General features: G+C 41.3%; 1 protein-coding gene across 3 annotated transcripts; it reads left to right on the forward strand.

Annotated features, from left to right (window-relative positions):
* Window positions 1-1,271: 1,271 nt before the first annotated feature.
* c16h2orf66 (chromosome 16 C2orf66 homolog) lies at window positions 1,272-12,677 on the forward strand. Of its 3 annotated transcripts, none has more exons than XM_078551839.1 (3): window positions 1,272-1,344; window positions 11,114-11,254; window positions 12,090-12,677. In XM_078551839.1, exons 2-3 carry the CDS (start codon window positions 11,132-11,134, stop codon window positions 12,273-12,275), a joined length of 309 nt encoding a protein of 102 aa, XP_078407965.1. In that variant the 5' UTR covers window positions 1,272-1,344; window positions 11,114-11,131; the 3' UTR covers window positions 12,276-12,677. The 3 variants fall into 3 exon arrangements, with proteins under 3 accessions (XP_078407965.1, XP_078407963.1, XP_078407964.1); XM_078551837.1 differs by lacking the exon at window positions 1,272-1,344 and adding an exon at window positions 5,782-5,895; XM_078551838.1 differs by lacking the exon at window positions 1,272-1,344 and adding an exon at window positions 10,907-11,030.
* The last annotated feature ends 1,074 nt before the right edge of the window (window positions 12,678-13,751 follow it).

The following is a 13,751-nucleotide window of genomic DNA, read 5'->3' on the forward strand; positions in this document are numbered from 1 at the left end:
CCATCCCTAATTGTCCTTGAACTGAGTGGCTTTCTAAGCCATTTCAGAGGGTAGCTAAGTGTTAAGAACATTTCTGGGGGTCTGGAGTCACATCTAGGCCAGACCAGGTAAGGACAGCAGATTTCCTTCCCTGAAGGACATTAGTGAACCAGATGGGTTTTATGACAATCAATGGTAGTTGTCATGGCCACCAATACTGAGACAGCTTTATGTTTCAGATTTATTAATTGAATTTAAATTCTACCAGTTGACATAGTGGGATTTGAATCATGTACCCAGAGCATTAGCCTGGGCCTTGGGATTACTGGTCCAGTAACATTACCACTACACAACCATCATGCCTAATTTTGAGACATTGAAATTATGCCCTGTGTACCAAAGTTAAGGTAATTAATGGCTTTCGAAAAGAGAAATGGTCCTAATACTGACTCCTGGAAAACATCGCTGTAAATTTTGTTCCAGTTTAAAAAACAAGCATTCCCCTCTGCTTTCTGTCCCTTATCCAAACTGCCACTGTCCCTACAATCCAATGGCTCTTAAATTTTGCTAACTAGTCTATTAAGTGATACCTAATCCAATGTCTTTTAACTTTATACACAGCAACCAAACAACCCTCTTTTACTTATAAGCAAATTACTGGAAGTTTGATTTTAAAATTTAAATGTTGCTTGATGCTCCATTGTGTGCATATATGTGGCCCACAAAATATAAAAAAAGACATCCTGGTTTATATACTGCAATAATTTCTCCTGAACAGCTAAATTTAAATATCACCCAGCATAAACCTTGTATTGTGCAAATTGACTGCCACATGCATTTACATAGCCGTGGCTGTAGAATAATAGGTTATAGTTATGGGTTATAGTTATATGAATCATGATGTAACAGTGTCATCAGCAGTCATATGCTAGAAACCCTTTCAGAGAGATGGAATAGCCTGTACACAAGAGAGATGTTCTTACCTCGTATAGGTAAAGTAGTTTTGAAGAAAACTACCTGAGTCAGACCTAAGTCCCTCATGAGTAGAGGGAAACCTTCCCAGTATAGATTAGGCCACAAGATAAACCACAAAACATGGTAACACCAACTTAACAATGATTTGCTGCCATTGACAGAACACCCATGGTGAGAAATTGAAAGAGGTCATCTTCAAAGGAAGAATCTGAAGACTTACCTTGGGGAGAGGCACACTGAGAATCAGTGACTTAGCACCAGTCACTGTCCCTTTGCAGTCATTTGATAACCTCGAAGATCCAGAGAGGCCAGCATTGGAAGTTGTGGAAAAAACACTTCCTGAGGAATTGAGCAGCGTTGGGTTTGAATGCCAAAGAGTAGAAGGACCAAGTTAGCTCATTCCTCCACACAATGGGGCCAACAGTGTCCTCCTGAGACAGTGAGTAGAAGCATCCTAAAAACCTTTGATGCATTCTTCAGCCCAAAACAGAACCTCATAATCAAGCGAGCATGTTTCAGAGATCCTAAAGGCCAGGGGAATCTGTCGAATTGTTTCTTACAGACCTGTATAGACTAGCCAGTTGTTGCGGGTATGGTGCATTGAAAGATGAATTTGACCGTGACCACATTGTCATCAGAGTCCGCAACAAAAAGCTATCAGATTTTTTAAAAGCCAAAGGTGATCCAACACTCGATCAAGTGGTTCAATACATGAGGCAGGCTGAACATAGGGAGCAAAATTGGGCTATTATCCGTCTAGATACCAAGGCTTCAGTTGAGTTTGCTAGTTGAGTAGGCCCAAAGGCAGTAGCTGCGCCCACTTGAAAGCCTGCAAAAATGGATGAAAGGGTGGGAAAACCTGCAGCAGTCATCTTGAGGTACGCACACTATGGCACTAAAAAGCAACATAAAAGTCAAGATTACCCAGCAGGGGCAACCTTGTTCCAAAACATTGGAACTATCTTTCCAATGTGGAAAGACAGGACACTTTAAGCAGTTCTGTAAATCTAAAAGTTTCATTAAAGGATGAAATAAGAGAATGTCTATGAAATGCAGACAATTCAAGAAATTGAGAATAAGGGAAGAAATGAGGTTACAGATTTCCTAGGAGAAGTAAAGGATCATGAACAAGTCACTGTGGAAGTTAAAGGCTTTAAAACCAACTTCAAGCTTGACACCAGAGCTGGTGTTACAATACTGGCTGATCATTTGGAACGGCGCAAAACAGTACACAACCAGCCATTAAGTATTAAAGTGCAAGGTCCAGATGGTACAGATCTTTGGATAAAAGGTCAGATAACTACCACCCTTCGCCACAAGGGGTACCAGATTGTTGCCAGCCTCTATTTAATTTACAATCAAAGCATATCTTTACTAAGTGGAGATGTATGTGTACAACTAGGCATTCTGGAAACAGTAAATGAAGTCCTACAGCGAGACAGCTGGTTACCTTTCATGGCGGAATCTCCAAAGTCAGGTGCAGAACAAATGACTTTCCATTCAGTAGCAGCTGATGAGCTTTATTCATTGAACAGTGGATCATTCTCTATCACAGATCCACCATCTGCTGTTCCAGAGATGAGATTGAGATTGTAGATCTCATGGTTCTTTTTGAAGGTAGGCCGGAAGGTATGGAAACATAAGGCACTGCAGCAGATGGTGACCATCTGCAAGAGGACCTCCTAGACCTAGCTTGGCTCTTTGCTGAAGAAGGTTATGAAAAAGGAGCTGTTGTAGTAACGAGTGATCTGTTGGAAGACGTGGTCCTAGAGATTGGTATGCTGTTTGAATCTACTGCTGAAACATATGAAACCTCTATTGTTTCTTTTGAGGAGTCAGCTGTGTTTGCTGCCAAAAAGCAGAATTTGTATCTTTATCTCACTGAACCCACCAATGAGATGCACTCTTTATCACTGGATAACCATAGAGAGTTGTGCAGGGAGAACATTATGATTCCATAGTGGATCACACTGCCAGAGTGTTGGTAGAGCCTATCAGCTTGGGTTAAAGTAAATTGACGCCCACACTTCAATCTCATCAGAAAATCTTCCTAAGAGTCCTATCCAAGAATATTCCATTGCTGAATGTCATGTTGTCTTATCTTCTCGTGCTGACACAGTCATCCCATTGCCTACAGTGGAGCAACCTTGCCTGGAAACAAGTGTGGCAATGTTACCACCACCTCCAGTAAGTGAAAATAGTTCCCTAAGTGTAATAAGGAAGTCATATCTTCTTCATTTTCTGCAATGTCTACAAGAATTTTATCATTCTTCTTCTCATTGCCCAGATTTATTCAAATCTCAGATATTGAATATACTTTTCATCCTCAATGCAGCAGTGAAAGATACAACTGTGCAATTCTTCACTGGAGTTGAAGATACTTCATTTTCTCAAGCCTTTCTCCAGTGTGCTAAGAGGAAGCAGAAGATTCCTGAGCGAGTGCGAGTCTGTCCTCTACCTGTTCTAGAGAGGTGTGATTGTTTATGTCCTGAAGTCTTCTCTCTTGGTTCAGTCTTTCTTTGAAAAGCTTTCTTGATCCTTACAGTTCAGTCATTGTGGAGATCACACATCAGTTACCAGCAGTCATGGAAAGCTGCTGTTCCACTTCACCGATGTTGTTGTCTTCCAGGGAAAAGATGAGCAGCCATACTTGTCTACAACGTCCTCCCAAAGAGCCGAGAACATTGTGGGAGTTTGAATCCTTTATAACAGTGACTTGGGGGCGGGGTGGTGGGGGGGGTGAAGATTAAGAGTAGGAGTTAGATAGAATCTGTAACTTTAAAGGAGGTTACACAAGTTCAAAAAAGTAATGTAAATGGTTTAAGAAATAGTTTAACATTGTTATTAAAAAGTTGAGATTATTCTTGCGGGAGATGTAGCATAATGGGTTAATAGTTATGGTAATGAGATATCATTACCATAACTATCGTGTATCATGTTGTAACAATGACATCATCAGTCATGTGCTAGAGAGTCTATGAGAAAGGTGGAGTGGTCTGTAAACAAGAGAGCTGTACTTACCCCATAGCTTATCATGCATATAGAGTAAGTGAAGCAGTCTTGAAGAAACCTACCTGAGTCAGATCTAAGTCACTCATGAGTAGAGGAAAACCTTCCCAGTATAGATTAGGCCACAAAATAAACCACAAAACAGTAACTGCATTTCAAAAGTAATTTATCAATTTTGAAACGCTTTGGAACATATTGAAAATGTGGCATCTGCTATAATAAATGTACATTTTACACTGCTGATTCTCATTTCTTGAGTTAACTCTTCCTTAAAATAACAGAAATACTTTCATTTGTACCATTAGTCCCCATTTTCATTAGAGACAAAATTACAATTCAGAGTTTACGCTTAGAATGAATAGCTTTTAAACTTGATTGTAATATTAACAAAATTCTGAGTTTTTCAATGCTGCACTAGGGAATAAAGAGTACCCAAATAATTTACCTTTATATCTGGCACCTGTAAAATATCCAGTTACCTCTCAGCTTTGAATTTGAGATAAGTGTTTGAAACTTTACAATAAATGTAACCTTAGAAATGTATTTGTTCCAAGACAAATTATAATTGCCACTTCCTATGCATCTGAAGTGATAGTCCTCCATTTTTATAGGAATTTGCCAAACTATTGGAGCTCCCCATATTAAATTAATGTGTACTATGTTTTCCATAACTTTATCCCCTACCTATGTGGAGTTTTCCCATAAACCTGGTTTGAAACAATGGCAAGTGCCAATGTTATAAAAGGTTTCTGCAGAGTTCCTTACAAAATAAACAACTATAGGAAGAACATAAAGATTGTATTTATTGCTGTTTAATAATAATAATCTCTATTGTATTTATTCACAAGCACTCCTAAACTCAGCTAGTACAATAATATTATTCATGTGATGTAGGCATTGCTGGCGAGGCCAGTATTATTGCTCATCCATTATTGCCCTTGAAAAGCTGTTGGTGGGCCACCTTCTTGAACCATGGCAGCCCACATGATGAAGGAACTCCCACAGTACAGTTAGGTAGAGATTTCCAGGATTTTAACCTAACAACAGTGAAGGGAAAGTGATATATTTCCAAGTCAGGATGGCGCGTGATTTGGAGAGGAACATGCAGGTGATGGTCGTGTTTCCATATGCCTACAGCCCTTGTTCTTCTAGGCTGTAGAGGCCATGGGTTTGAAAGGTACTGGTACAGAAGCCTTGGTGTGTCGCTGAGTGCATCTTTTAGAGTTTACATACTGAAGCTGCAATGAGTCAGTGGTGGGTGCAGTGAATGCTTAAGGTGATGGAAGGGGTTCCAATCAAATGAGTTGCTTGTGTCCTAGATCAGCCTTGTTCAATGCCCAGTCCACGAACCATAACCCGGCCTGCGGACTCACTGTTCAAACTATAGCTAAGTTGAAGTAACAACAGGTAAGGCGAGCCTATCAGCAGCAAATTTGGGAGAAAATCAGTCTCTGATTGGAGGGGCAGCGAGTGCTGTGAAGGTGAGTGGCTGTTCCTTTGTTTTCAGAGTGTGTGCTCTCTCTTGCCCTCCTGCCCAGACACCGCCCCCTGAAGGAGCACAGGACCAAGATGGTGGAGCGGGGTGGGGAGGCCATGAAGAAAAATAGATTCACATAACTGAAACAAAATATCAAAATCTGCAAATACAGGCTGAGCTGGCTGAGAACATGAGATGAAATCATGCTGCTTCCTGATGGTGCTGATCACTCTGCAGCCTGTTCCAAGCAAGGGAAGCAAGCAAGGGTTCAGCAGAGGGGCGGTGAGAAAGGTGACAAGCAGGAAGCAACAAGTGTTCAGCAATCAGGAGGAAATCAGGAAGGTCTGCGGAATGGGTGGAAGTCGGGAAGGCCCAGGAGCAGGTGGAGGCCAGGAAGATCCATGGAAAATGAAGCAGCGACATGCTCTGCAGAGCAGGTGGAGACCAAATGGGAGGTGGGCCTGACTGCCACATCCTAGTCGATTCCTCTTGAGGTAAAGTGTCCAAGCTTCGTAGGCCTGGGTGGGGAGTGAGTCTGTGTGTGTGTGAGTGTGTCTATGTGTGTGAGTCTGTGCACATGTAAGTGAATCTGTGTATGTGTGAAATTGTATGTGTGAGCCTGTGCACGTTGTATGAGTCTGTGTGTGTGTGACTCTGCATGTGAGTGAGTCTGTGTGTGATTGAGTCTGTGAGTGTGTGTGTGAGAGTCTGTGCGTGTGTGTGAATGTGTGTGTCTATGTGTGAGTCTGCATGTGTGTGAGTTTGTGTATATGTGAGTTTGTGTGTGTAAGTCTGTGTGTAAGTGAGTCTGTGTGAGTGAGTCTGTTTGTGTGTCTATGTGTGTGAGTCTGTGTACATGTGTGAGTCTGTGTGTGTGAAATTGTGTGAGAGCCTGTGCACTTGTGTATGAGACTGTGTGTGAAATTGTGTGTCTGCACATGAGCAAGTCTGTGTGTGAGTCTGTGCATGTGTGAATCTGTGTGTGTGCTTATGTGTGTGTGTCTGTGTGTATGTGAGTTTGTGTGTGTGAGTCAGTGTGTGTTAGTGAGTCTGTGTATGTGTGTGTGAGTTTGTGTAAGTGAGTCTGTCTTTGTGTGTGTGTGTCTATGTGTGGAAGTGAGTTTTTGTGATTCCGGGTGAGTGAGTGAGAGTATGTGTGAGTCTGTGTGTGTATGTGAGTCTGTGTGTGTGCATGAGTCTGTGCGTGTGTGTCTGTGCGTGTACGTGAGTGTGTTTGAGTGTGTGTATGTGATTCAGTCTGTGTGTGTGAGTCTGCTTGTGCGTGAATGTATGTGTGTGCGTGTGGGTGTGTGAGAACGAGAACCCTGAGACTGGGAGTGAGCCACACACACCTCCTCCTCCCTCCCCAAAAACCTATCCACAAAGCAGGCCAGGAGAGAAGGGAAACCTAGGCTTCAGACCATTGCTTCCATGAATTCCGCCGAAGCCAGCACAGAGTGTGTGCAACCAGAGGTGAAGGTAAGGTCGGTGTTATTTAAAAGCAACTCCTTAACTCAGGCCCGGTCCTCATCCCTTCCCTGGTGACCAGGACGTGGGGCCTCGTCAGTCTCTTACTAACTCTGCTTCTTTAGCGAAAAGGCAAAAAAGGTTTATTGGTGAACTCTGCTGCTTGGCACTTTTTAATAGGCATTTTTATTAATTTATTTGTTTTAATTTTATTATTTCTTTTTTGAAATCATCAATTTATTGCTTTGACATTGATTTTTTAAAATCATGTTTGATGTTGTGTGAAACCTTATATAAATGAAATTTGATTATTGGCCCCTTGAGTGAGAAAAAAATTGAAATGTGGTACCCCAACTGGAAAGGGTTGGACAAGCCAGTCCTATATGATATTGAGCTATTGAGCTGCTTGAGTGTTGTTGGAGCTGCATTACTTGCTGCAGCATTCCCAGCCTTTGACCTGCTCTTGGAGCCACAGTATTTTTGTGGCTTCTCCTGTTAAGTTTCTGGCCAATGGTAACTCCCCCAGGGTGTCGATGGTGGAGAATTCAGTGATGATAATGCCCTCGAATGGTGATCAGAGACGGGAAGCACCGTTGGATATCAAGTAAATATTGTGTTATAAATAAGTTATGAATTAAAATTGAACTTGTTAAATGACTATCTGGAGGAATTAACACCATTTCAGAGCGCTGAATGACAAGCCCGGTTGCGTTTTGTATGAGCGAAGTACTGCGAATGTTGGGATTCTGCGTTGAAAACAGAAAATGCTGGAAATATTCAGCAGGTTAAGCAGTAACAGTTGAGACAGGAATAGAATTAACATTTCACGTCGATGATTTGCTGCCAGGCCTGCTGAGCACTTACAGCATTTTCGGTTCTGAACGCAGTATTGCAGGTTTCGCCAGTCCTTGCGCCATAGCTGGAGGGAAGTTCGAAATTCCATGGCGAACATGTTGCGCCGCCTGTGGGGACAAAAGCACACACCATGCGGACATGGTTCCTCTCGCACCGCCTGTTTTGTCATTGCGGTTCAATGACGCCGTTTTCTATTTCCCCGTGTTCCCAAACTTGCCTTCACTGCCGCTCACAATAGCGGCCGGAGAGAACACCGATGGGGAGTGGGTTCCTAAACTTGTGAATGAGACCCATCCACTAAAATCAGTTTAACATTAAGAGGTATTTGTGGGAAGTTCTGGCAGTAATGGAACAACACAGCCAACTGGAAGCAAACAGCCCCACCAGATAAGATTCGGGTTGCATTGCGATCGGAAGCTCCTTTCTAATTGTCTAATCTTTTGAGTTGATCCATTGTAACAATGCATTCTTTTGAAATTACGCGTTTCGATTTATGAATGCGAGCTCAAGGTATATTCATCCATGTGCTTGTTTCGAAGGCTTTGCTTTGGTACGTTTTCAATTGTAATGTTTTGCAGTGTTGCGGATTGAGCCGGGCCGTGAGCACTGTCCCTGGTCCTGAATGGGATCTTTCCCATAGACTTACCTGAAGAAGTGACTTCTTAATTAGTGTATTTAAAAACTGAACACTGGTCACACCCAAGGAACAGAGTCTGGGTTCAGATTCCCAACAGCATATTCTATATTAGCACTTGAAGCCCGATTTCTGAAGCAATTTATTTGAGATAGCTATTTTTTTCCTCCAATCGCAGTTTCCAAATGTTTCTTTAAGCAGGAAAATCAATTTACTTTTTTCACCCATTTTGCTTGTCAGCACACACATGAATACATTCTGTCTGTGAGCAACATTAAACCTCGGCGCTCCACCGCCTAAAATTCCCATTGCGCTCTTGATGTCAGACAGAGAATTAACCATTTACTGACGATTAGGAGGAACCTGAAAAACAAGAGAAAACTTTGGTATCAGGCGGGCTGGATGGGTTTTATAAGTCACTGTTCGGTCCCACAAATAAATTAGCACCTGATACAGCGTAAACAAGTAATAGTTACAAGCAGATGATCATTAAAGCAGGTATTCACCAAAACAAGGGAAAGGACTTAGACCCGGCAAGCGGGTTTTCTAATGGGTCCATCTATCTCAAGTGCAATGTCGAAATGATGTTTTTTTTTCTGCAGAGTTCCTGGAAGATTAACCAGGTCTTAACATGCAGTTTGGAGCTTTAGCGTATCCCGAAGCGATCATTTCTGACTATTATTAATGCATGTCAAATATATTAATACAGAACGACTCAATCGATGTGGAAAATGGAGAAAAAGAAACAAACATCATCCAGTCGGTTTAGCGTTGAGGTCTCTCCTAGAAATGACTTGCTATTTTGCTTATCGGCATTTCTATAGACTCTGTGGACAGAGAAGAAGCAGAAATTCCCCTTCCTATTATTTTTATTGAGCTCCACAAACTTGCTCAAGCACCACTGTCAACCTGTCAAGAACCTCTTGTCTCAATTCGGACCATCACAAACAAACGCACCGTAAACCAAAATTATTCTGTTATTTCCGCAGCTTATGCGGCACTGCATTTTAATTGATGCTGTGTAACTTTTCATTAGCTAAATGCAAATTTCAAATGAGGTGAGACTTGTTTGAGCCCATAGAAAGTGCCACCATTAGCACGGCCATTCGGGACACAGGGATATGTAGAATCGTCCTACTTACAGTTATGGCAAAACACAACATATGGCTTGGGATGTCGGCTGCCGCGCTGGCCACCCACGACTTCCTTGCACATTAAAATGAATGGGGTGAGGGAGAACTGCGGGCTGACGAAATAAGAAGTGATAAACCTCTCCCATAGGGGTGAATAGCTCAATCTGCTCTAGTGTATAGCGATAATCGTTGGTGCGACTACAAAAGAAAAGGCAAGGTGCAGTTCAGTTCCTTTATTTTCACTCAAGGTTTTATGAAATGGTAACTCAAGAAGAAAAATCAGCTTTGGCAGAGATTAGTGTCGGTTTTAGGGAGGATACTAACTTTTTAAATGGCGACATGAATAGATAAACCTCGCTAATCAAGTTTGCGTTAAGGAAGAGTCTTGGGAATCAATTTTCAGAATGGGTCTATGTGGAGACAAAAAAAAGTCAGGAATGCGGCCAGTAACCCAATCACATGCCGTTTTCACCACGGTTTCCAAAGCGCAGTCTAATAATGTTTTGACTTGAGAGTGTGACTGCATTTGTGCTTCCACCTTACAGTCGTTGCGAAGTCCGGCTGGGTGTACAACTGAACTGGGAAACAGTGACACTCAGAAAAATGCCCAGCCCACGAAAGCGCAGAGGTTTGAGGTCTCTTCCCGGGAAGCCCTCTCCACCTCTGTTTGAATTCCCAAAGCGTACACGACAATCCTAGACTGCAGTGAAACCAACAACCTTTACTTCTGCAAAGTACATTTCCCAAGCGCCTGGGTGATCTGGTTAACCCCTTAAACTGTGGCTTCCTTCAGATTTAAAACCTGAAACTCAGGTTTGAAGTTACCAGAAATGAAAAACTTGCATTTATAAAGCACGTTTCAGATCTTCAGGGCTTCACGGTTCATTTTGAAATGTAATGTTTATAGTTAAGAGAGGATTCACCTGTTTTCGGGGCGTTGTTTGAGAAACACATGATGCTCTTTAAAAGACGGTGCTACGGGATGTCAACATTTCATCTAGACAGGGTCTCCTTTTAATGTCTTATCTGAAAGGCAATGCCTTCACAATTCAAGTAGCCTATATTTTTTTTATCGATTATGTAACCACATCTTGCACCGAGACCTGATCCACGACTTTCTGACTCGGAGGTGATATCATTGGGTCAAGCTGACTCCGGTTTAGCCTGTAGATTTTATCAAATTTTGCCAAAGTTTGGAAATAGCTATTAAACAGGCGCTAAATTTCAGGTTCGAGAACCTCCCATCTGGATCAATGTAGTTAAAGATCATATTTTATGCAGATACATAATTATTTCCGTTTTGAATGAAATTGGGGTTAGTTTATCCCCTGGAGTTTATCAAACCCATTGAAATATCATTACTCTGGTACACTCTGCTAACGTCACTGACACCCACACAAAATACCACGGCTATAAAATGGAACTAACTGCAGTACTGTCAGAGGCATTTCCAAGCTGCACAGCGCTAACTCAATTCTCGTCTTGAGCGTCAAGATATTCCGTGAGTATAAAGATCTTCCAAACTCGTATACGCCTATTTTGTTTGAAACGTGTACGATATAAACCCTTCTGATTTTTCCCCAGTGGCATCCACGCACTACCATGCTCAAAGTGCAGGCTTTTACTTTATGCCTAAGTATCTCCCTCGTGACTTTAGCCCATACAATTCCCTTGGAGCCTAAAGATGCCTGGAAATCTTTGGAAAACCCAAGAAACAGGGAGCTGGTAAGAGTTTAGTTTTGCATGAGTTCGATCAACCTAGGTCTGTTTCTCGGCTCGGTAAAATGCAAGTGTCAGTTATGTTAGTTCACTCTCTTTTGGTCTGATTCATGGTGGTCTATTTTGTTGGATTAAAATAACTTTTGTTACTAAGACTGGGAATATATTCACATGTTGTCCGGCGAAGTATTTTACTGTCGAATTATGTTTAAGATTTTAATTTGTTAACTGAATTGCCGTTTTTAGTAAGGTATGTCTACCCGTATTGTCCAGGAAAGAAACGGCTAGTATTTATCTAATACATACACAGAGGTGTTTACTTTGATAGCTCTAAGGTGTCAATATGAAAGATTCTGAAACTTGTCACCTGATAAAGCGCCTCCTACTAAATAAGAGAAGCTAAATCTTCAGTTTGTGGGAGGCAATCTGTGTTGTATAGATTCACTGATTAAATTATCCCAATAGGATTAAGATTCATTGATCCGACTGAGGTAGGTCGGCTGTTGTTGTCATTCTTACGCAATGGTAGTATGCCAGAGGGAGAATATTTCTGTTACAACACAATTCTGAGACTTTTTTTATTTTTTATAAAGACTGGACCTTGAGTTATCTGTGTTAAGGTGGTAAATATGCTTTGGGATCATCCAGATACCATGTACACAATAGACCTGCTATAAAGACATCGTTACCAGTCTCCTACCTGATATGCGAGAAGTGTAGCTCACCTACCTTGTTGTACTGCAATTGGATTAAGGTCAAACATACAGTTAATAATAAAACAGCCTGCAAATACTTGGACATTAATTAACTTAAAGTGGAGCTTTGGTTTTGTTCTCTCTAGTTTTTCAGAACACTTCAAGCTTATTTTTCCGGGAGAGGGTTTGATGTTGGGAAGATCTCGAAATCTCTAAGGATGGACAATAGGAGACCATTCGCAGCAGCCGCTCTTTACCCGGACCACGTCGCATCTGCCTTTTCAGACTATGAAGGCCAGAAAGATTCCTTTGCAGCGTTCTTGAAAGGATGACTATAATGACATCTAATAAAATTATTTGATTATCTCAGCAGTAGCCTAGAGTTAATCGTGAATCAACTCACTAAAGCCACAATTTCCTTCACGTTACGTCGTCTCTTGTCGTCTTTTCCTTTTGTTTCAATATTTTCTATTTAAATTACCTTACGCTTATCGTGTAGTGCTTGATGGTCCTTCACCTACCAAGCGTTCAACTAGAGGTGGTAATTTCTATGTTTAGTTGCTATTTTGCTTCAACTTATGCCTCTTTATTTTCCTTCGAAGGGCCACATTATACAAAGTTTGCATCCTTTCATTGTGACATTTCAGTGCAACGAAGGCCAGAGTTTTATTTGTCCGGCTGTAAATAGATGCTAAGCAAAGCCAGGGCAATGTAAATAAAGATATAAAATCATACCAAGTTCGTCCGTTCTCTTTCTTGGTCTCTCTTCTGTTTCGTTGCATTATACTGGCTTGTGTTCCCAAGAAACAACGCGTAAAATATGGCAACAGACCCAAGCTGTTCAAATATCTTGGTGGGGAATTTAATGATATCAACATATATTGAGAGATTACACATTGTCAGTTTCGAACAGGTTCAAATTATTAAATGGAAAGACTGATATTAGTAAAAGTCTTCACCGAAAATAAAAATGAAGGGGCTCCTGAAGTAATGGCGGTGAAAATCCTTGAATCTTTTAAGAACCAATTGGATGTTTCAAGGCAGCAGGGCTTTTGGGTCTAGATGAATCAATTCAAATGGGCTAAATCACCTTCCATATCCATGACTGTCTAATGATTCTATGATCTGTAATAAAGTCAATTGAAATAAGTAAAGGTTCACTTACTCATTGCTGGTTTATCTTATGAAGAAAGGTTGAACAGGTTGGGCTTATACCCATTGGAGTTTAGAATTGAAACGCATAAGATCCTGAGGGGATTCGATAGGGTAGATACCAGGAGGTTTCTACTTGTAGGAGAGACTAAGCCAATGGATATAGTTTAAGGATCAGGTCTACCATTTAAGAAAGAGATGAGGAGAATGTTTTTTTTTCACCCAGGGAATTCTCTTCCTCAGAAAGCAGTGGAGGCTGGGTCATTGATTTTATTCAAGGCAGAGTTAGACAGATTTTTGATAGACAAGGGAGTCAAGGGTTATGGGGAGCAGATGGCAAAATGGATTTGAGACACAACCAGATCAGCTGGTTCAAAGGTCTGAATGGCCTACTCCTCAGTCCTATCATTCTATTTAAGTACTTTTGTTAGTTGGGGGAGGGGGTGGTGGGGGGAAGATGTGTGAAAGGAATCTCTGGTACTTTAGTTACCTATTTTATTTCTAAATAAACACAATTAACATAAATTGTCAACCTTTTCCAGGTTAGAGTGCGAATGCAATGGCTTATAATATTATATATTATACATCTTCAATGTTCTCAATGATTCCAAATGCCACAGGGTCTGTCTCAGGCTCATAATTCTGAGAGATATCTC

Source organism: Cetorhinus maximus, chromosome 11 (genome assembly GCF_964194155.1).
Source record: "Cetorhinus maximus chromosome 11, sCetMax3.hap1.1, whole genome shotgun sequence".
NCBI lineage: Eukaryota > Metazoa > Chordata > Chondrichthyes > Lamniformes > Cetorhinidae > Cetorhinus > Cetorhinus maximus.